Source organism: Halichoeres trimaculatus, unplaced genomic scaffold, assembly GCF_033239565.1.
Source record: "Halichoeres trimaculatus isolate MK-OKI-2021-1 unplaced genomic scaffold, fHalTri1.1 fHalTri1_scaffold_5, whole genome shotgun sequence".
NCBI classification, from domain to species: Eukaryota; Metazoa; Chordata; class Actinopteri; order Labriformes; family Labridae; genus Halichoeres; species Halichoeres trimaculatus.
In genome coordinates, this window is record NW_027437183.1 from 32,561,574 (window position 1) to 32,585,177 (window position 23,604).

The 23,604-nt window shown below is 39.5% G+C and overlaps 1 protein-coding gene across 2 annotated transcripts; it reads left to right on the forward strand.

Moving 5' to 3' along the window:
• The first annotated feature begins 256 nt into the window (after positions 1-256).
• On the forward strand, positions 257-17,397 carry LOC141790580 (adenosine receptor A2b-like). Of its 2 annotated transcripts, none has more exons than XM_074670561.1 (3): positions 257-443; positions 9,458-10,140; positions 15,528-17,397. In XM_074670561.1, the coding sequence occupies exons 2-3, from the start codon at positions 9,803-9,805 to the stop codon at positions 16,516-16,518; spliced, it is 1,329 nt and encodes a 442-aa protein (XP_074526662.1). In that variant the 5' UTR covers positions 257-443; positions 9,458-9,802; the 3' UTR covers positions 16,519-17,397. The 2 variants fall into 2 exon arrangements, with proteins under 2 accessions (XP_074526662.1, XP_074526661.1); XM_074670560.1 differs by having other exon boundaries at positions 9,461-10,140.
• The last annotated feature ends 6,207 nt before the right edge of the window (positions 17,398-23,604 follow it).

The following is a 23,604-nucleotide window of genomic DNA, read 5'->3' on the forward strand; positions in this document are numbered from 1 at the left end:
TCGGTCCAGATAAACAGGATCAACCTAACTGACAGGCTTCAGGTGTCAACACTGACGCGCCAAATGTGGTTTGGAGTCACGTGGACTCCACAGGGTGTAGACTGTCCCGCCCTCACTGAGGAAACAGACATCAATCTCTCTCAACGCGCTTTACGAGGGACCTGCGTGTGTGTTCCTGTGTGTGTGTCTGTGTGTGTGTGTGAGTGTTTGTGTGAAGGAGGGAGGAAAGAGCGTCTGGAGAAGCGGAGCAGATTCTCCAAGTGTCTGCGGAGGGACTTTTTTTTATCCCCTGGACTCAAACAGGAGAGTAAAGTGAGGAGCTCAGGCTTTCAATGAGCAGTGAAGGAGTTTAAGTAGATGAGAAGATGTGGTTTTTATGAAACCGTTTCCTGAAGTGCTGACTGAAGTTCTTCGGAAATAACCGATGGATATCAAAAGCAGAGGTGAGTCATTTTGCTCTCTGATGAAATTCTAAAAAAAAAAAAAACCGAAACAAACAAACAAAAAAAAACTCAAAATGAACTGTGCATGTTTTCTTTCAGTAGTTATACATGAGTGTATCAGACACTTTAAAAAGGCGAATATAACTTTCATCGCATCTACTACAGAACATGAGAAATGAGACAGCATGGAGGAAGTATGAGAGCTACAGTGAGGACAGTGACCGGCTCATAAATCTGCTCACCTGCTCACACCCGTGAGAACAAAACCTGAAAATGATGGCACTTCAAACCGTTTCAGCTTTTCAAACAGTTACCCCACATCTGTTTGATGTTTCTCTCACGTTGGGGATGTAGCTCAGTTTTCCTTTTCATCCATCAACAGTCAACCCGCTAACACTGTGAGACAGAGCCCTATGAGCTCTGGTATGCAGTGGCAGAGGATCAGAGATGGTCGTTTGGATGGTTGAGGGATAAATTCTCCTGATGAGCTACTGCTGATGAAACTCCAAAAAAAGTTAAATGTTTAACAGACAGAAATTTATCTTAATCCAAAAAAAAAAAAAAAAAAGGGAGTCTGATTCCTGCAGACTGTGCTGGATCTATAGCCCCAGGTATCAACTACTTAATAGTTGATTTTTAGAGGGCCACCAGCAGCTCTTACTTACATATTTATCAACCATAAAATTTGTACATGATAATATAAATGCTTATTATTATTATTATTATTATTTATTTTATTTTATTTTTTTTTTTTTACTTTTTTTGTGATTTCTGTAAAAATTAGTCACTAAGTGGTCTCAAACCTCCTTTTTCCATCAATACAGACTGATGAAACCAAACCTCACCTGTCCTTCAGGTGTCTCTGATACCACATGATCAGTGGTCAGTTTTCTGCAGTGTTTCATGCTGCGTGAACATCAGCAAACTCTGCACATGACCAAGGACCATGTTCGCCACTAGGGGGCGATATGAAGAAAATATGTCAGGATGTTTTTATGGCAGGATCAGAATTTGATCTGAATTGTTCTTCAAACTATTAAACAGCATTTTTTGCCCCAAATATTTCGGATCCTGCTTTCTGGAACCATTATAGGCACCAATTTTTGTCTTTCTGCACCATTTCATAATTCTAATCTGGTCTTGTGTCCTCTAATGTGTTTTTTGAACTCTCACATTTTCACACAATTATAAATCCATTTATTTTAAGATGTCAGCTGTAAGAGTTGTTGAGTTTCTGCAGAATGTACAGAGCTTCAGCTTTATAGGAGTAGACTATGCTCAGTCCAAATGTAGTAAAGTGAGACGTATCCTTTCAGATAGGTATACTTTGGTTTTCAGAGTGTAACTGTACACATACTTCACAGTAAATACATTGTAAGATGAAAGCTGGGGGTCTCATTGACCTGACAACGCACCATGTGAACTCAAATGACAGCGAGGTCCTGCTGCGTCACCTGTTGTGTATTTAATGCAGCAGAAACAGCTGTTCACTGTGAGCCCCATAAATTATAACGCTCTGGAGCTTCAGGTGTGTTTGTGAAGGAGCATTTTTAGTGTCCACAGCGGACACATTTCACAGTGTCGTTATCTGTGAGCTGATAGGTTTGATGTTTGTTCCTTTGAATGCTTCCTGCACGGAGGTGTAGTACGATGAAATCATGATCCCAAGAGTGGTGTTAATCTGACCGAGCATCAGCCATCAGACAGAATGTCTCGCTAACAGAAATATACAAACAATGCTGTTCCTTCAAATTACATTTTAAAAGCAAAGTTCATGTCTTAATGTGGTTTGTGTGGACTGGAGCCTGACATCCAAATTCTGGTCTGATTTCTCTGGATGTTTCTCAGACGTGTTTCATCACTCCGTCTCAAAGCGGCTTGTTGTTTTAAAATGCTTCGCTAGCTTGGAAGAATCACTGTCGTGGTTTTCATAGATTTATTATTTCCTTTTCCTGTCTCAGGAGATTCTGGTTTTTGGACCCATCACTGCTGCACAAAACATTATAATCCACATTATGCAATGCAACTCCAAACGTCTCTGACACCAAGACAAATAAATACCCTGAGCTCAGAGGAAAGAGGCCCGCAAAGATTTGATTTGTGAGTCTAATAGATGGGACTGTAAAGACCTTCTGATGACTATCAACCTTGAAACAACAATCCTGTGGTATTAATGCAGAGGTCCGGTCCAACCCAAGGGGAAAACCCTGACTCCCAGAGCAAAGACCCTGGTGTTCCAGCACAGCTGCTTTGCTTGAAAACTCTGAGTAACCTCAAGAAGACATCCCTCTGAGGGATCACACCATGAAAACAGATTAGTGTTTGTTGAGCCTTTTATGGTGTGTGGCTCAAAGATATCAGACAACACAACTGTGGCGTGAATCACTGCTGAAGGGCAGACCTGAACCCTCTAATTTCCAGGAATGGTTCTGAGAAACCCCCAGAGGACTGGCTGACGAGAACAGAAGGACTCATCTTTTCAGAAACATGAGTTTTAATCAGTTTTATCGTTGGGGTGGTTTATTATTCCACATGATGTTAAATGGATAAGCTGTAAGGAAGAGTCTTTGTTCTCTCTGTGTCTCTGAGACACTTTGTGACCTCTCGTGTGAAATGAACTTTGTGAACTTTCACACTTTTATAGTCAAACACTGATGACTTGACTATCACAGAGGCCTCCTCATCAGAGCACATTCACACACAGTCTCTCACTGATGGTATCATGACAGCCTCCAACATGTGCACCATCAGATCCCTGGAGCTATTAATAAATGTGTGCTATTAATGAAGACTGTTGTTGTTTCAGTGATGTTGTCGCCAACAGGTGCAAAGCGTCGGCCGCACTCACATGTAATCTTTGTAGACAAACATTTAGAATAGTAACAGCTCGTATAAAGAGCTCAGACATTTCACGACAAGCTCTGTCTCAGTGTAGGACAGGACTTTCCAAGAGATCCTTAAGTAGTCTCACATTTATATATTTTTCAGTTCATGATTCACAAATCAGAATGAGTTTATCAGTGCCAGAGTTGTTTATTTCTAAATGCTCTTCCTCAGTATCTGTGGTCAGTTCAGATTTCCCAAGCAGGGTTGGGAGGGTTACTTTAAGAATGTAATCCATTACAATCACAAGTTACCTGTTAAAAATGTAATTAGTAAATTACTCTAAGTATCACAATGTTAAAATTATTTAAATAATTATTTTTAATCACTTTTGGATTACTTCAATACCAAACATACACGTAAAGACGAGAGTATAAAAGATGTGTCATCTGCTTGGTGTATTTTTTTTAGAGAAACATAAAACAAAAAAAAATCTCCTTTTACACTGCAAACAGGAAATGCTGTTTCAGTTAAACACGTAGACTGAGACAACCCACAGTATTTTTAACAAATCAGGTGTCCATATACTGAATCTTTAAAAAAAAAAAAGGAAAAAGAAAATTAAAACTATAAGGCAATTTAGGCAAAACACCTGCTGGTTCCAAAATATCCATTTACTTGGCTGAAAAACAGTATTGTTTACAAAGTTGAGAGGAAACTTAGAACTGTTTTCCTTTTTTATAATAAACAGGAATTATGTTCCTTTTACTAGGTAAACAGAGAAGGCTCTGTTTTAGTGCATGGGTTAAGAGCATCAACTGTATTTTTTAAGAAACCATGTGTCCACACAGTAGTGGCACCATTAGCAGTATTGACTAGTTATTGATAGGTTAGAAAGCTAACAAACCTGAACTTTAGCTCACTGGATCTCTGTGTATTCCAGCAAACGTCAGCAGTTTGTCTTTGTACTTGTAGATGTTTCTCCAAGTTTGATGTGGGGTCCCTGGATAATGACAGAACTTTGTTCTTCCCTTTTTCTGATTTAAACTCAAAATGATGCTGCAGTTTCCACCCAGTGAAGGTTTTTATTTGCCGGCAGTGGCCATAATGATGAACGACCTTAGCTTATGTTATGTTTACATACAGCTTGGGGCTATGTAGGTGGTTGCTTCATGTGTTGGTTTGTTGTGGTGATGCTTATTAAAGTGTTGCAATGTGTTTTCACTGTGCATTGTAGTATATCCTGTTTGATTTTAAAATGCAATCCTGCTAAAAAAATCTATGTTTTTATCAAATTTATCCATAACCCATAACATTTTTTTTCTGTACTGTTTACAGATTACAGGTAAATTTTTTTTGTATCCTAATTACGTAACACCAGCTGGAGGACAGGGTTCAGCAGTGAGAAGAGAGATCTGTGTTTTTTTTGGCTAAAAATAATTCCTTGGATTAAGTTAGTAGTAATGGTGGACACTGCAGCTGGACTGTCAAAAAGAAAACAGACGTCAGAGCAGAAGAAAGCTAAACAGGATAGTGATAGAGCACGAGCTAAAGGCTAACACGGGAGCTAAACTGTTTGTGATAATGTTCATCCAACCCACAGTCAGCAGTTACTCTGCAGTGGTCTGTTCAAACTTGAGAGTCTATCAATAAATGAAGAGTGAGGTTACGTTAGCTCTGCTTGGTAGATGACTGGCAGGACATAACCAGGATTTACTAACGATACACGATATAGACACGTCTCAAAGCATCAGACTGTGAGGAACACTAAACAGATAGTCCGCTCATCTTCTTGACACTAAACTACAAATTTTAGAAAAAAGTAGTGTTAAACAGAAGATCTGCTCTACTTATTGCTTCAAAAAAAAAAGAATCTTAGCAAGAGTCATGTCTTTACAACAGTGAGTGCTAGTGCTCATGGGAAACAGAGTCTTTATCCCAGTAAATCTGCACTGATTCCGGTCCACAGGTGGCCCTAAAAAAGAGACATCCAGTTTGAAAATATGAAGTCTATGTGGAAGTGCTAAAAGATGCAGTTCATAGAGTTTCCGCTTGAGGCTGGCTGCAGAGAGAAAAATGACTTGCATGTGAAGAAACTATTTACAGCCTGGTTCAAAAAATGACTAATGTCTTAATTACTAATTTCGCTAGTGGCACGCAGTGATTTAGAAGATATTAAAAATACAAATTTGTCCAATCAGAGCCTCAGCTCCCATGACTGTAAGTGTGGGGGTTCAAAGCCTGCCTGTTTTTGTCAGCATTTCCAGTATAGCCCCCACCGATGATCCGCTTCATGAGTGTTTCTTCCATGTTTTATACAGTCTATGGTGTCTTTGCACTAAAAAACATTAAATTTATTTGAGTGTCTGCACTTTTCCTGAGTCTTAAAGTCTTAATTTCAAGGGGAAAATTTGTGACTTTTATTCCACTACATTTAAAAGATAACTGTTGTACTTTTGACTCCATTACATTTTTTTCAAAACTTTCTTGTCTCTCCTTTTGCTCTGAAGTCAGAAGATGGGTTTTTAGTTTCTGTTCTGAAATCTGGTCCTAAAAACAGTGAACTCTGTTTGTGTAGTTCTGTGTGTGGTTTGTCTGAGTGGTGTAGCCGTATCTTTAGATCGTGCTACTTCTGGGCTGAATGTAGAGCAAATGTCTCTTGGTTCAGACAGTTTTTGTGGTTGTGGTAACCGTGGCTACAGCAGAGGAGGATGGTGATGCTCTACCAGAGGACATGTCGTTTAGAGTTTTTGAAGAGAAGAATGATTTGTGTAATTGCAAATGCTCACAGGTTACTGCTCACAAACTTCATTAAAGCTTCAAAAAGTCACTGTCTAACCTGAGAGAGCAGGTATGAAGCTAAATATTAGCATTGCAGGAAAAAAACTTTAACTGCAGTGATAATTTGACAGAAATTCTAACACATCAACACACACAAAGCCATACCTCTCTCTGCTTAAATAGGAGAGTGTTGTGTTATTGTTTGTATCTCATTAATGCTGTGAAGTCATGACCAGTCCCGTACATCCAATCCAGTAGCCACTGCTCAGAGACCAAACCTCTAATGTTGTGGTATGAATTTGCTCCTGCACACGGTTCAGCTCATGATGCCTCGCTCTGACAAGTCTGGTGTGAAGGAATTGATTGGATGGCTCAGACGCTACATCCAGCCCCACCAAGCACTTCTGGGAATGTTAAAAAAAAGCAAATTGAGTGTTTCTCATCTGTTATCATTGGCGTTTAGTCGCACACATTTCAAAACTGTACTGCATGCCTTCTCAGAAGAGGAGCTGCTGTTTTTCCTGTGGAGGCTGGTTCAAGGCCATGAAACGGCCTTTTGTCATAAATTCATGAAAATGTAGCTATTTAACAAGTTTATTCAAAAGTCAGTGAGGTTTTCTCTGACGTCTGTCGATGAAGTGATTCAATGAGTTAAGATAAAGCTGAAACAGAAAGAAATGTGATCCCTTTAAACCTGCATGTAATGGTTTTTGGTCACTTGATATCTGCAACAAAAAGCTATGAAGCCATCAGTGGTTAGTCATCTGCTCTTACAGTGAGTTTGCTGAATGGGAATGAGTTTTTTTTTTTTAAGTACCGTCTCAGGTAAACAGGTAACTTAATTCAGGGAAACTTTCACTGTTGTTCAGCCAAGTTACAGGTTATTAAGTCAACTTTTAGCTGCGCTTTATTCTCTACAGCCTTTTAAAGGAAAGATCGGGCTTTAGCTATTACATGCTCACTAGCTCATCACAAACATATAACTTATATGTTTGTGATGAAATAATTAAAGCATAACAAAAGTAATCCTTCAAAGACTGTAGAAGAACACAGTTTTGGTGATGTGCTGACGACAGTGAACCCACCCAGAGGGAACTTCTAGTGAAACCCAGATGCTGAGGGTCCTGAACAATGACCTTCACCTTTGAGGTAATTTTTGCTTACAGGTGCTCAAGCTCTTTAACCCTCTGGTGCATCGTGGTGACTACAGTGAACAGCTATTCAAAATGCAGATCAGCCTCCAGAGTGCTCTCTGTTGCCCCTCTCCTTTAAGGTTCAGTCAGTGGTCAGTCATTGTTACTGCGAGTAAATTGTTTTTCTGACTCCAAGATGACTGCCAGACAGACATACCTGTCAATCCGTCTATTCCAAAAGAACCACAGAGCTTAATAAAAAAGTGTGATGATACACAGTAAAGTCTAAGTGATAGTATTATTCTATTATTTCTGAACATGTTGTGTCAAATAAGAAGGAAATTATAATGAACCATGTGTTCGCTGAATTTGACTTCATGCAACACCAAATCCATTACCAACACAAAGTTATAATGTGTGAAAATATATTCAAATGTTTTGCAAAGCATAAAAAGAAATAACTATTCCTAGAATTACCAAAAAAAACAAACAAAAACAAACAAACAAAAAAAATTTTCACTTCTACATTAAGTCCAAACCATTTCATGTTGAATGCTCAGAAGCATGTAGTTCACTGGAGAGGAAGTCTGTAACTAAAAAAAAAAAAAAAAAAAAAAGTATATATATATATATTTTTTTTTTTTATTATTTATTTATTTATTTATTTTGACAATGTATATGTTGTCATGCCAAACGAATAAAAACACTGAGGTAAAATATCTTGACACTGGCTTTTATCATTCTTGTACCAGAGGCTTAAAAGGTAGGGTCTGCAAGAATTTTTATTACTTGTCAGTAAACACAAATTTAAACTGGGCTCCTCTGCCTTGGCTCAGTGCCAGCAGCAGCACACCCACAGCCTTTGACTTTGGCTAAGTGAACACATTTACTAGCCCAGCAACCACCTGTAGCATAATGATTCCACATGGGAGAGACTTGAGAGCTGTGTACCAGACTTAGCTTGTTAGCACAAGCTAACCACTAATATTTGACATGTACCTAGTTAGTTAGAGACAACTCACCTTGCTCTTTGTCCTGAGCTGTTCCCCAAGTTCCCGAAAGTGAGTGAAAGTGGAGCCAAGCTTCACCCTCATTTAGTAAATCGTTATTTTTTTTATTGGCTCCTTCTATTCATTATCATCAAAATACCTGCACACTTGGCTTGCTGTGATTGGCTGATGTAACCACGGTTACTCTCTGCCCAGAAACGTCCTGACACAAATGAAAACATCAACATTGATGCTGAGGAGGGTGTTGATGCAGACACAGACACTGACACGCATGTATAGAGGCCTATAGGAGATGATTTAGGAGAATTATTTAAATCTTTAGAAAAATCCTGCAGACTCTACCTTTAACAGAGGCCTGAGTGATCTTACTGCACTACCTGATCATCTTCTCTAACTTTATCTTGTTTTTAAGACTCAGACTGTAGAAACAGAAAATCACTGAGAAAGTAAAAACAGACATTTCAAAATATTATCAGAGTGAGGTCTGCATCGAAACTACGCTGCTTCTAATGAAATCTATCTCTTGTTCTGTGTGAAGGAACTTTTTAACAGGAAACTGTTGTTCATGGTCTTATTAACTGACAGGAGCTGTGTGAGTTACGTGAGTGACGCAATCAGTGAAGTTTTGGCAGGAGGACCTGAGCACAGAGCTGAATGATGCCGCCGTTAACCCAAAGTTGAGTTTAAGATCTTGTTGTGTAGTAACTGACTCCTTTCAGACTGACATCACCTGATGAAAACAATGAGTGGATGCTTTTTAGATTCTGAGCCAATCTGAAATGTGGCTGAGGTTACCATTACGAAAAATGAGACCAGTCTCCACATGGTTTCCAGTCTTTGCTCCAGATACACTTTAAGGAAACTTCGGTGTTTGAGTGACGCTCTGCTACGTGTGTGTTTGACACTGATGAAGTCGACACAAACCGCTCTCCCACTGCTCCTCTACTGGGTCAGGAGGGACTGTTTACAGTAGACTGTATCCATCCAAAGTCCCACAAAACTGCACATCACAAAGAGTTCAGCAGTGTTGACATGTCTGAAAAGTGTGCTGGTTTAAAACCAAAGCTGCTTGATCCTGTTTGACTTGATTAGATTTGACATGTCTACTTAAGTTTCTTTAATTTCCAACCACAGCTCTTTTCTTAATTATGCAAAGTGTTGAAACTATTTTGGCTTAAAACCACGTGTGATGCAAGAAGGAGTGTTGAAAGTGACTTCCTTTATTAATAGTCATTTCCTTTTTTTCACTTCTGCTTGTCTTCATCAGCAGCAGCTACATGACATTCTGGCGACGTGCGTTGTTGGCACCATCTCAGCCTCTCAAGACATTCATGGGAAAAAGCTGCTGAGGGGAAGGACCTGAAGGGAGAGGACAGCAGAGGAGCTTTTCGTCAGTGTGTGGAGCGGCAGCGATGTCAGCTCCTTCAGAGGTTGAATAAGTCTTCCTCTGGCTGACAGGTGTGAAGAAGGTGCCTCAGCTGCTGGATTCTGGTGGATGCTCCTGGAGTGTGGGAGGTCAGGTGGCTGGGCTCAGCAGGTGTCAGGCTGCAGCTATGGTTGTTGAGGCGAGGTTTCCTCTCTCCTCATCAGTGACCGTACCGTTTGTCTCATCATGTCAGACACCACCGCCGCCTTCATCCTCTACATCATCCTGGAGCTGCTGATAGCTGTGTTCTCCGTGCTGGGAAATGTGCTGGTCTGCTGGGCTGTGTGCCTCAACAGCAACCTGCAGAGCATCACTAACTTCTTCGTGGTGTCGCTGGCGGTGGCAGACATCGCCGTGGGCGTCCTGGCCATTCCCTTCTCCATCGTCATCAGCATCGGCTTCTGCTGTAACTTCTATGGCTGCCTGTTCCTGGCCTGCTTCGTGCTGGTCCTCACTCAGAGCTCCATCTTCAGCCTGCTGGCCATCGCTATAGACCGCTACATCGCCATCAAGCTGCCACTCAGGTCAGTACGGGAGGTTCTTACTCACACTGGTGATGGGTTGCTTTGTGTAAATAAATGATAAATGTATTATTCTAAATGATTTTTATAAGTGATAGCTTTAATCATGACTTCTTGAGGTTAAAGAGGGGTATGATGATTTTTTTTTAAATCTTAATTCTATTCCTCTGGTTCCCCTGTAGTAGCTGTAGGTGATGTTCAGTTCATGAAAATCCCTGTTTCTCTGTCACTAGAAAACCCTTATTCAGCCTCAGTCTGAGGACGCGGTCACACTGTCAAACCATACTGTGCATAAACTAGTGCTGCATGATTTGGGGAAAAGGTGCGATTTGTGATTAGGTGGACAATATTGCGATTGCGGTTGTGCTTGCGATTTAATAAAAAAAAGTTGTGTCATGATGAGTCTACAGACTTGCTTGGTTATCATGGAGAAAATCTGAATTGCATGTGCTGACATTGCAATTGCGATTGCGATAATCGTGCAGCCCTAGCATAAACATGCTTCAACCCTCAAGTCCTGATCATTTGTGACCGTGAGTGTGCCGTGCTTGAGCATGATTCACTTCTCTGCTTTGGCAGGGTGTGTTAGAGGGCTGTGTCAGGCCAAAACGACTCGGTATCAGTCAAAAAGTCTGTAAAGTTGTAGCAGTGCTCTCTGTATCTCATTGCGCTGACTCTGATGACTCTGACGCACTTCATGTAAACAGATGCTTCATGATGACATAGGCATGCATGCACCTAAAGTCTGGTTCATATCGGAGTAGTGTGACTGCTGGACATACTCCCCAGCGGTGCTGCAGGGGGCAATCATGCTTGAATACGTTTTCAAATTGCCTGTGTGACTGCGCTCTGAAACACTTTGTTTTAACTGCTGTCTTTTTAAGGCCTCGTTTAGGTGACAACGTTTCATCCAAAAATGCTAAAACACAGTGAAAAAAATCTGCATTTACACAGAAATGCTGAGGGCCTGAAAACGCTGTTGTGCCCATGCCAGCCCTGTAGGTGGTGCTATAACTGTTTTGTCCAGAAGCAGCTTTTGGTAGTTATCCACTGAAGTAGAGTTGAGCTGATCATCTGGTGTATTGGGGAATACTAAGTTCAAAAGTGGAGCAACAGATGCACATTTTGTATAAAGACAGTCAGCAGATTGAGCAGCACAACCACAACATGGTAGTTCATGATGACTGTAACAAGGGTGCTGTTGAACTCATGGTTGTCCTGTTGTATGCGTTCCAGCAAAGTGGAGTGTGACGTCAGCGTTTCCACTGAAAACGCCGGCTTACTGTTTACACGGCAACGGTGTCGGCAGCGTTTCAGACAAATCCCACTCTGGAGGCTGTTTTCAAAAGTTTGCGTTTTAGGTCGGTCAAAAAGCTGTTTCCGTGAAAATGTGAGGCTGAAACACAACAAAACCCTAAAACCGTTGTCGTGTAAGCATCCCCTAAGGCTCCCCACCCAAAAAGGCCCTTACCCTCTGAGCCCTCCTGAGGTCTGTCGGGGGTGGAACTGTGGCAGACCTTGGTGTTTGAGGCCCTCCTCATGGACATGTCAGGAACCAGTAACTCCAACCAGCAGCTCACCCATGGGCTGTTGTGAATTAGATTTGAACACAGAACCTTGTAAAGTTTTTGAGGTGTTTCAAATCTGAACACTACAGTGTCAACATCACAATGCAAGCTCTCTCATTTTGGTAATTTCTACTAACAAAGATAATAATTTAATACAAAGTGTTCACACCGTTGGATATTTTTAGCTCTGGAGAGACCATAGATTGACCCAGTTTGTCAAATGAGGTGTCAATCAAAAGTGGAGACACTATGCTATGATGATGACACTGTAATATTAAGATCTGAAACATCTTGCAGAATCTACAAGGCTCTGTGTTCAAACCCGAGTCAAAACGGCCCATGAGCGGACTGCTGCTAGTTAATGGGTTAAATGGTTGATGACATGTTCATGAGGCTGGCCTCAAACACCAGATTTTCACACCTGGCAGGATTTACAAGACTGTGTATTAGTTGGTATTATTTGGTCTCGTGAAGATCGTTTTGTCTTTTTGTCCTTTATCTTATCTGTATTACCTTGGTTTTACTGTCCTCTTAGCTTTTTTATTGTTTTATTTCTTGTTCATCATTTTATCATCGCTTTTATTATTTTATTGTTTCATTATTCTATTAACACTCTTAACATTGTCTTTTTTTTAACTTACTGTCCTGGTCTCTGCTCCTAACCCCTTTTTATTTCCTTTTTTTTCTTTTTTCTTGTTGATTGATGTTTTTAGCTTTTATCTCGGCCCTCATGATCTCATTTTTTATTGCATGGTTCTTATATTTCTTGGGTTGTTATGGGTCAAAGCTTGTGTTTGCTTTTTATGTCCTGGCTGTTGTCAAAGTACTTCGTAAACTTCCTTTTTTAAAAAGTGCTATACAATCAAGTTATTTTTAAATCATAAGATCTTGTGCTATTTTAGAAACTAATTTTGAACAGCGTACATGGGATTTCTAAGATGTAGAGATTAGAAGATCTGCATGATAGCATTGTTGAAAGCAGAACATCCCCTCTTTAAGAATTTTATGATAATAGGATGCCAAGGTTTGTAAAGAAATGTAGGTCTTGAAAGAACTACATTTAGATGCACCTTTTTCTGTTGCCTCTTCCTGTTGTTTCCCTTTAGTGGTGGTCTCAATAATTCATATTTCATTTGAGTCTGTCAGTAAAGACGTGACATTTGAACCAAGAAAATCTTGGCTGAATGGTTGTGTCCAGAAATGGCGTCTCCCACGAGGCTGCGTCCCCCTGGAGCTTTTAAACAAATCTCGCTCTAATTGCTTACACAGACGATGTGAACCCCTCATAACCTCTGTGTAATCTGACTTTATTACTCCACCGTGAAAACAGCCATCGTCAGACTGTTTGTGTGGGATGTCAATGGAGATTAAGCATCCATGTTAACGAAGCATGTTGAGACATGTTAAGACATTGATCCGTCACATGCTGGTCATCAGGTCATGACGTCATCAGGTTATAAGATGGACTCTGTCAGTCAGGAGGAGCTCTGTTCCCCTGTTTTCAGGGTTCAGTACTTTTCTAACACATCCTCCTCCTCCTGCTCACGCAGACGGTACGTGAGAGTTTCTCTGTGTTGTTTTTGCAACATTAACCTTTGCACTTTAACATCTGAAGAATGTGATAGAAACAAGCCAAATATGTCAGCTGCTCTCCCACACTGCGCTACGGGCGGACTCAAAATAGACGCTTCCTTTGAGGAACCCTGAAAGACTCTGTTTGTTTATCCTTTCTCTTTTGGTTCCGGGATGAGAAGTACTTCTGGAGGGCTATCAGCTGAGCCAATCATTAGTCAAAAGAAAATGTTATATACTGTTTACTAAAGAGGGTTAAACACTCTATACCTTGGATATTAGATCTCAAACACAGGCTCTGTTTCTAACTTAAGATTAAAATGATTGGGAAACAAATCTAATGGAGCTATTATTGTATCGAGACTATTTGTGTGTGTGTGTAAATGTATCCACAAATGTGTGAGTCAATCCACAACAGATTTGCAAATTTGTAAAATCTTTGCAAATGTGCGCACAAATCCAATTAAAATGTGCGCATATCCACAAATGTGTAGACTGATCTGTAAATAAATACCGCATCTTAAATGGTGAAAAGTCTAAATGTTTTTTCTAAAAGACCTGAAAATACACACAAATCATTGGTTACAGCTGAAGCAGGCCTCCTGATTGACTGTCTGTGTATGCCTGATTTTTGCTTTCGATCTGCAAATGCATAGAAAAAATCTGTCTGTAGATCTGCACGGTGGCGTTACGTTAGTGCAACAGCCTCACAACAAGAAGGTCACTGGTTTGATTCCCAGCTTGGCCAGTGGGTCTGTCTGTGTGGAGTTTATGTGTTCTCTCTGGGTACTCCGGCTTCCTCCCACAGTCCAAAAACATGCTCATCAGGTTAATTGGTCACTCTAAATTGTCCCTAGGTGTGAGTGAATGGTTGTCTGTCTCTCTGTCAGCCCTGTGATTGACTGGCGACCAGTCCAGGGTGTACCCCGCCTCTCGCCCAATGACAGCTGGGATAAGCTCCAGCCACCCTCAACCCTGAAAAGGATAAGCAGTTTGGAAAACGAATTAAAACTGTAGAAGGTGGGCAAGTGTGCCCTGAGCTCAGGCTGCAAGGTGGAGCGATTATTGTGTCTCAGTCCTATGCATTCCACTCCCCTTTGACTCTTTTGGATTGTTTTGCAGAGTTTGACATTATTATCATTTTTCCCCCACAAAAATAGGCATTAAATCAAAATGAAAAAAGACAACTTTTACATGCACCAGGTGATGAACGATCCATCCTTTTCGCTGCACTACAGTCAGAACGGCAAGGTGCTGCAATAATACAAAACAGCCAAAGAGTGTGAGAAATGCAAAGGGACTGAGGCACAGTGCTACAACAATAGCTCCACCTGGCAGCCTGAGCTCAGGGCAAATTAACCCACCGAGCTCTGGATTGTTTTGGATCAAACTCATATAAAGCTTTAGTGTTTTCATGAGACAAATCACCCTGACTTTAAATTGAACTAAACTATAAATATGTACGAGATGAAATGAAAGCAGCTGCCGGTCACCACAAAGATTCAAACTCTGTAAAACATTTGATAAACTAAAACAGATTTTTTTCTACACACTTACAAATCAGTCACATGGCAGGACAGTAGCAAAAATCATGTGTACACATACAGCCAATTGGGAGGCCTGTCTCAGTTGTAACCAATGATTAGTGTGTATTTTCAGTAGGGATGGGTACAGAATTAGGTTCTTTTATAGGTACAAACCGAATTCCATCAAAAGTACCACTTACCAATTCACATAAAATCAAAAGGTACCATGTTTAGGTACCTAAATGCATCCTTGTGACTGTAAGGGAGTGGAAGAGTAGACGATTTTCTATGCTGGACATGAACACAGCATTGCAAGTTTATACATTGAAGAATAAATATGTTAAATTAAAAAAATAAATATTTTATTTTTAAACAAATTAATATTGTTTTACCACATAAACACCAAAAAGTACAGAGAATTGGTACTGTTGAGTACCGATACCGATTGCCAGGTACAGGGCATTGGTACCATTTCATTTTAAATGTGAAAGGTACCCATCCCTAGTTTTCAGGTCTTGTAGAAAAAACACTTAGACTTTTCAGCCATTAAAGACGAGATATTTATTTGCAGATCAGGCCATACATTTCTGTATTTGTGCATGCATTTGTGAATTGACTCACACATTTGTGGATGCATTTACACACACAAACAATTTTGCTAATAGCTCCATAAAGTCCTGACTTCCACAGCACTGTGTTTGATGCTGAATGTCTCCTTCCTCAGGTACAACAGCTTGGTGACAGGAGAGCGTGCTCGAGGCATCATCGCCATCTGCTGGGTCTTATCCATCATCATCGGCCTGACCCCCATGATGGGCTGGAACAGACTGTCCCAGAGTGACAGCAACGGCTGCTCCTCAAACCTGGTGAGGTGCCTGTTTGAGGAGGTGGTGGACATGGAGTACATGGTCTACTTCAACTTCTTCGGCTGTGTGCTGATCCCCCTGCTGCTGATGCTGGCCATCTATCTGTGTATCTTCATGGCAGCTCGCCACCAGCTCAAGCTGATGGAGGTGAAAGCCCTTCACGGGGAGAAGTCCCGCTCCACGCTGCAGAAAGAAGTCCAGGCTGCCAAGTCGCTGGCCATCATCGTGGGGCTGTTTGCCGTCTGCTGGCTGCCTCTACACATCATCAACTGCTTCACCCTCTTCTGTCCACAGTGTGACCGCCCTCCGCTCTGGATCATGTACGTGGCCATCATCCTCTCCCACACCAACTCTGTGATTAACCCTTTCATCTACGCCTACCGTATACGGGAGTTCAGACAAACTTTCCGCAGGATTATCTTGCGTAACATCCTGGGTCGTCACGAGCTGTTTGAGAGCATCAGCAGAGAGCCCAGCACCCTCCACAGCAGCATCACGGACTCCATCAGACTCAAAGCAAACAGCCTCAGCATCAACCTCTTCAACGACCACAGCAGCAACAGCAGCGGGAGCTGCTCCGCTCAGATCTCTCCTGTAGGGGGCGGTCTGGTGGCAGTATCCCACCCGCCTCTATCTGTGGTCATTTCTCACTGTCCTCTGCAGGCCCTCAGACAGACTCAGATCCCCTTCAGCCATCATCTAGAGTACGCAGAGCAGCAGCAGGACTGTGCTGGACCTGAAGCCGTGGAGGATCAGGACAAAGAGAACCTGGGCTCAGCTCAGGTCACATCCCTGTTAAACCAGCAGCTGAAAAAGAGCTGCTTCACTGAGCTGGAAAAGGTGTCCTGACACCTGAATGAAGACCCTTTTACTCACATTCTGTCCTCAGTTTTATCTGGAAGGAATCACAGGACAGGGAAACTTCCTGATCAGCACAGGAAGTGAAACACTGTAAATGAAAACATCACTGAATCTTTTCAACAAGAGGAACTGTCTCGACTTATTTAAGTCCAGATTAATTTAAATGTATACTTTAAGTCTTAATTTACTGCTGGTGGACCAAAGAGGATGTGATGCTCCATAACATCCCAGATACCTGGGATGGTTTAGTACTTCTGTAAAGTCCCCCCTTTTCTTTTGACAGGAGTCACTGTGGATTCACTGTGAGATGTCTGATCCACCAAAGCTTTACCTTGATGATGTCTGACAACTAACACCTTAAAACCTAAAGATGGACAAATGTTTGGATTAACTTCAGGTTAAATAAATGTACATCAGTGTATTGAAGCAGAAGACACAGACTGAATGTTGGATTGTTGATGGGCTTTATCTTGGATGTTGGAATAAATGCACTGTGGTGGATTTCACTTTGACAGCTTTGGTTGATCATTTGTAAAGGTTTGTATTTGTTTGTTTTTAAGCTTCATTACACAGTTATTTACACAATTTTTAGACCCCAATTCCAAAAAAGTTTGGATGCTGTGTAAAATGTTCGTGAAAAACAGACTTTAATGGTTTATAAATCATTTAATGTCTTTAAAAACAGAAAAATCAACCCATGAAAAGCTGAAGAATTAAAGATGATGTGTCGTAGCACCTCTTCTTCTTTAGATTTTGATAGAGGATTCCAGCTGCTCCACGGTTCAGGGACTCCTTTGTTGTAGTCTTTGTTTATGGACATGCTTAATATTTTCAATGTGTGACAAGTCAGGACTGCAGGCAGGCCGGTTTAGCCCTTTTATTATGAAGCCATAATGTTGTAATACATGCAGAATGTGGTTCGGCATCCTCTCTCTGCATCTGAAAGATGTATGGACTATAGCAGACCTAAAACCAGTTCAACTTTAGTGGAGCTTTCACAAATGTTTAAGATCTGCAAACCTCTGGCACTTTTGATCCCCATATCATCAGGGACGCTAGCTTTAAACGGTGCACTGAGAACATGATGGCTGGTCTCTCTCCTCTATAAAGCAGAGAGCTGCGTCCATGATTTCCAAAAAGAACGCCATATTTCACTATTTGGTCTTCACCTCAGTCTGTGTCAGTCATGTTGATATCTGGTTTTCATGAAGCATGGTACACTTTGAACCTCCATCTTTAGGTACAGTGACAGACTGTGTTCACAAACACTGGTTATGCAGATGATTTGGAGCCCATGCAGTGGTTTCCACTACAGAGTCATGTCTGTTTTCAACGCAGTGCTGCTGAGGGCCTAAAGATCACTGCTATTGTGTATTTTTTTTTAAGCTTTATCCCTTCATGACAAAAATTCTCCATAATTTTAATCTTTGACTGACCTCACTTTGAACCATCATTTTGAAAAATTCTTCCACCTCTTTGTGACGCTGGCACCAAATTTAAAGTCTCTGAGTGAGGACTATAAGGCATTGATTGCAGCGACACATTTGGCCTGAATCTGTTGCGTTTTCCCAGGATAGACTCTGTTTCCCATGAGCACCAGCTCCCATTGTCGTAAAGAAATAAATTTTACCGAGATGCATGTTTGTTTTGAAGCAAATAAATGGAGATCAGATCTTTTTAACACTACTTTTATTCGGGACAACTTTTCCCAGGATGCAAAGCAATTTTTATTGATAGACTCTCAAGTTTGAACAGACCACTGCAGAATAACTGCTGACTGTGGGGTTGGAATGAACATTAGCACAAACAGTTCAGCCCATGTTTTAGCCTTTAGCTCATGCTCTATCACTCTCCAGTTTCAGTGTCCACCATTACTACAAAATCCTCCTCAGCAGAGAAGAACACAGATCTCACTGCTTTATTTCTAAACTCTGAAGGCTGAGGTAGTGTCATCAAAGGGACTCTTTGTCAACGTGCAATGAATAGATTTATAATCTCCCAGAAAAACCTGACTTGACCACAGATACTGAAAAATAGCGTTTAGAAGTTATCAGTTTTTGGCATCGATAAACTCAATTTAAATTTAAGACTATGAATAGCAAAATATATAAAAGTGAGACTTTTTCAAGATTACTTATAAGCTCCTGACAAAGTCTTTAAAAGTGCATTTGTTTCAAAAAAAATTTAAGTTTAAGGTTTCAGATGTCCTTGCACTATTTTTTAATCAAGAAATGGAGTTTACAGATCTGTTTACTCATAAAAACATTTCTTGTTTCATGTTTGACACAGTGTGGCAACTTTTTTGTTGGTAGGGCCATAGATCAAACCCATGTTCAGAATAGTGTCATTAATCTTGGACACTGTCATACTCATCTTTCTCTTATCTACAAGTCACACTGCATTTATGTGGAGTTCAAAATAAAACCAACAGCCCCTGATGTATTTTTGCAACTAATTTCTCCCTTAAAGTGATCTTGTGTTTCTCAAGTCTTACATGTGAAAATGTTCACTCCTGTGGTGGATTTCTGACTGATTGAAATGAGGATTGTAAAAGTTGGTAACGTCAGACTTATTCTAGAAATTCTGCTGTTTCACTTTGGGAATTGAATAAGGAGTTTTTCTTTAACCCAGTGCAGAATTCTGTTTGTAAAGGTTTTTGTCTTTGAATAAATTCTTCCCACATTTAGAAAATTGTATTACTGTGTTTGATTTAAGCTACAGCGGTTTGGAGGAGCAGCATCCATCACTTCGTCCAGGTGGCATCCTGTTCATCAGATGAGGAAACTTTTAGAGCAGAGTCAGAGATCTAGTTTGCACTTTCTGGGAAACATTAGTTAAGCAGTCCGACTATCCCTGGAGTTCTTTATTTTCCCAGCTTTTATCTGGATCCCCTGTGAGTTCAGGTTACAGGGCACAGGATCGCTTCTTTTTAAAACTTCCCCCCGGGTCTTTGGTGCTTTTTCAAAAAATCGACTGTGACCTCCTGAGTCCTCGTGCTCTGCTGTCCTGTGTGGCAACAGCTCAGAAACATGGAGGTTATTATGATTCAGACCTTCAGGCTGTCCCAGCTCTGGACAGATTACATCTTAGGAAAGGATGCAACAGAACAGGGTCTTTGTGGAAAAATATAACTGATAAAAGATTTTAGATAGACATTGGATATCAGTAAAGTGCTTCTGTGTTAATATTTTTGTTATGATATATTGAATGTTTATTTGTACCGTCAGAGAGGTCTGTTTTGCACATTTTGAAGAATTGTTGTTTCAAAAAAGCATCTTATTTTGACTTTAAAATTGTGTTCACTTTGTGACAAAGTGTTAGTGGTTAGAGAAAGGCTTGTGGTGAATAACCATGCAGCACAGTAGTGGTTAGAATAGAATAAAATAGATCCCAAACTGGGAAATTGTTGCGTTAACAGCAGCAACTGACGCAAAGAGCAATTAAATAAAACATTAACTTAACTTAGATATGTTAACTGAAAGTAAGAAATGTGCAAACAGCAGTTAAGGATGAAAGGTAATGTTTGTTTTTTTTACATACCACACGGTGGTGACATAGGGGAATAAGTAATGATAATAATAATGTTAATGATAATAATAATAATAATAATAATAATAATAATAATAATAATAATAATAATAATAATAATAATAATAATAATAATAATAATAATGAGGCAGAGCAGTTTGTTGGTGTTTTAAACTGAAATATAATGAGATTCTGTATGTACAGTGGCATGTTCAGGACATATTATGCATAAGAATGAAGAGTTATGCCAATTTACCCTGCACAGATTCAGATTGTGGCACCTGGCTGACAGTGCAGATTATTTTTTATCCTATTGATTTACTTTGCGATGTCAGAATTTTTATAAAAACATATAAAGTAACAGACACAAGAAGAACTTAAAAGCTTTGTAAATGACAAAACATTTCATCAGAACGGTGGCCGGTGGGTGTCAGACAATTTGTAAACGCCACAACACAACAGAAGTACGGCCACAATGGAAATTAAAAGAGGTGAGTTATCCAAACGGACACAGATAAGCTGTAAAAATAAGTAAATGATTAACTTCATCTCTGATAAATAAATAAAGCTTTTGTTGGGGTGTCACCTTGTGATATCCTTCATAGTACTTATATTTCTTTATGTACAGTATTAGAACTGTATTTATCATGGCTGAAGGAAAAAAAAGAAGAAGAAAACAATCATTTACTTACTTTCACAACTTTTCTGGGGGAGAAGAAGACAGCCTCCACGTGGCCTCCTACGGTGGCCAAGACCCACCATCGATGCAAACAAAAGTACCTGCAAACAATAAAAAGCGCTGCAACCAAGAAAGATAAAGGCTGTTCCGAACAAAAAATGAAACGCCACTGCAAATAAAAGAAACACTGCAGCAAATTAAAAAGTTAATTCTGCAAATAAAAAGGCACGCTGCAACGGAAGTGGATTACCGGGGATTATATTAGATGATGCACTGGCGTTTCCTGAGAACAGACAAAGAAAATAGAGAGAAAATATCTTCATCCTTTATATTAGATAACAAGAGGTCCTTCTTCAGTGTTTAAATTATAATTAAGAGTCAGATTGATCTGGGCAAAACTTTTTTTAACACACACATCTTTATATACAACAATCACATTAAGATGAGGAACAGTTATTTTTTTCTATCAATAACTGAGTATGTTTCAGACAAAACATGAGCAATCTTTGTGTACAATGTTCTTAAAAACACATGAATGCATCTTTCATTTTTTTTTTGTGATTAATGTGAATGAGGTCCATCCTGTGATATTCTGTCTGTGCTTGTGTTAACCTCCTGTTGGTTGTTGAGAGCGCACAAACTCTCTTCTGAGTCTGCACGCAGCATCACAAAATCTGCAGATAAAGGATGAAGTTAGGGTGTGAATTGTTTGAGAGTTGAGAGTTGTATCATGTCAGGCTAAAAAGCTTCAACCGATACTTTATCTAAATCAGTGTAATCAATAATCAGGGTTGAACCTCTAAGTTTCACTACTAACTTTTTACAATTGTCCGTACACCTCTACTCAAAAACACATGTACCAACAGTAAACCAACAATTTAACAAAGCGCTTTGTCTCAAGCTGTTTGTGTGTGTTCTCGTTGCATGCAGGATCTCAGCAACACTTTTTTTTCTTGACCAACGACACATCATCCACAGTCAGCAGTATATCAGGATGTCTGCATGTGCACATTCAGGATGTATTTATAGCTCAATAAATAAGGTGCTAAAGATGTGCCTATGGGGTTGATCCAGTGGAGGCACACTGCAAAAACTGAAAAGTTATCTTAGTGGACTTGTTATGGGCCACATTCACCTGACAAATCTAGAAAAAGATGTTATATTTCAATATATTAAAAGACAAAGAAACCTGAATTGCTTGTAAAAAATAGAAAAATATATTGTTTTTGTCTTTTGAGCCTTAAATAAAACATTTTTCTAGACTTTTTAGGTGAACGTGGCTCATGTTTAGTTTAACAAGACCAATTCTCTGAAAAAACTCAACGCTTAGATTTCAGTTTTTGCAGTGTAAACCACTCTGAATAGATTCTAACCTTGTCAAGATTCAGTGTTCAACTCACTTTGGAACATCTACTGTCAGAAATGACTCCAGTTTATGAAACATCCAGATACTGGATAAAGACTGATTTGTATTTTTACCTTGGGAAGTATACCATGGTCTGTACCTCAGAGGTTTTGATACAGTAACAGTAACATAATATGCAGTATGATCTCCAAATCTGGGAGATTCTCTTTAAATTAACACAAATCATGGAGTTTTACAGCTGATGTTAAAACGATAACTGACTGCTGAAGTTGGAGCGCACATTTTTATTTATAGATGTCACTTTGAAACTTTAACAGAATGAGGAAGCATGTCTACCACCAGGACACTATCACATAGTGGGAGGGTGTGTAAAAGAAAATAAACTCAGCTCTCTCCACCCTCTGAATAATGATGAAGCATGAATGATGAACTGAGAAAATGTTGCTTTGTTACAGAGCAGCCAGTCTTACCTGCTCCAAGTGGGCTTCCACTAAACCAGGGAAAGTTTTCTGGGAAAGTAGTATTTCACGTAAAACAATGGGAATACAACTAATAAATCTTTGAGTTAAAGTCTGCATTATCTTACCTGCCTTTCTTTCAGCCTGTGTGCTTGTGAATATTTTTCTATATTTATTATTCATTTCCTTTTTCAAAACTTTATTTTATGCAAGTTGTGATGTATTGATTTATTTAAATTAATGCCTCATTTCTTTAAGGTCTTACTTTTCAACATTTTATCTTACCTGTTTCCTTACTTAGGATAGCATTTTCTTGAATTGAGTGTTTTAATTGAACTGTTTTTTGTTGTTGTTGTTGTTGTTTTTTACAACTTTAACTGAATAAACATTATAAAAACATTGTGAAATTGGGTGGGAGGGGTTAGGTCGTGTTTGATGTTTTTTTTACTTTATCTAGTCATTACCATTATTTGTGTGTGTTCAAAACACTGTACTGGGCTTTTATTTATTTATTTATTTATTTATTTATTTATTTATTTAACAAGTGCTTTAAAGTCTTATTCATTGAGTAATTGATTATTTTCGGACGACCAGTGCCCTCTAGTGGTCAACTACGTCTGGACGGATTCAGTCGCCCGTTTCAATGTCCGACTGTTTGACCGTTCCGAGTAACCCTCCCACGGTAACCATGATGTGCAAAACTCAACAATACATAAATGAATGAATAAATAAATAAAAATTATATATATATATATATATATATATATATATATATATATATATATATATATATATATATATATATATATATATATATATATATATATATATATAGTGCCCACCTGATAATCCCAGTGACATTTTGGCTCATGCGGCCCATCTGTGAATATGATTCAAAAAAAAGAAAGAAAGAAAGAAAGAAAGAAAGAAAGAAAGAAAGAAAGAAAGAAAGAAAGAAAGAAAAGAAAAGAAAAGACAGTGACAATAGGGAAAAGCTTCCTTTCTTTCAACAGATTATTCAACATCGATTCAAGTTCATAACT

Coding starts and splice junctions, on each gene's coding strand:
- LOC141790580 (XM_074670561.1), top strand. CDS start 9,803: ATGTCAGACACCACCGCCGCCTTCATCCTCTACATCATCCTGGAGCTG. Junction 10,141..15,527: donor GCCATCAAGCTGCCACTCAG/GTCAGTACGGGA, acceptor CTCCTTCCTCAG/GTACAACAGCTTGGTGACAG.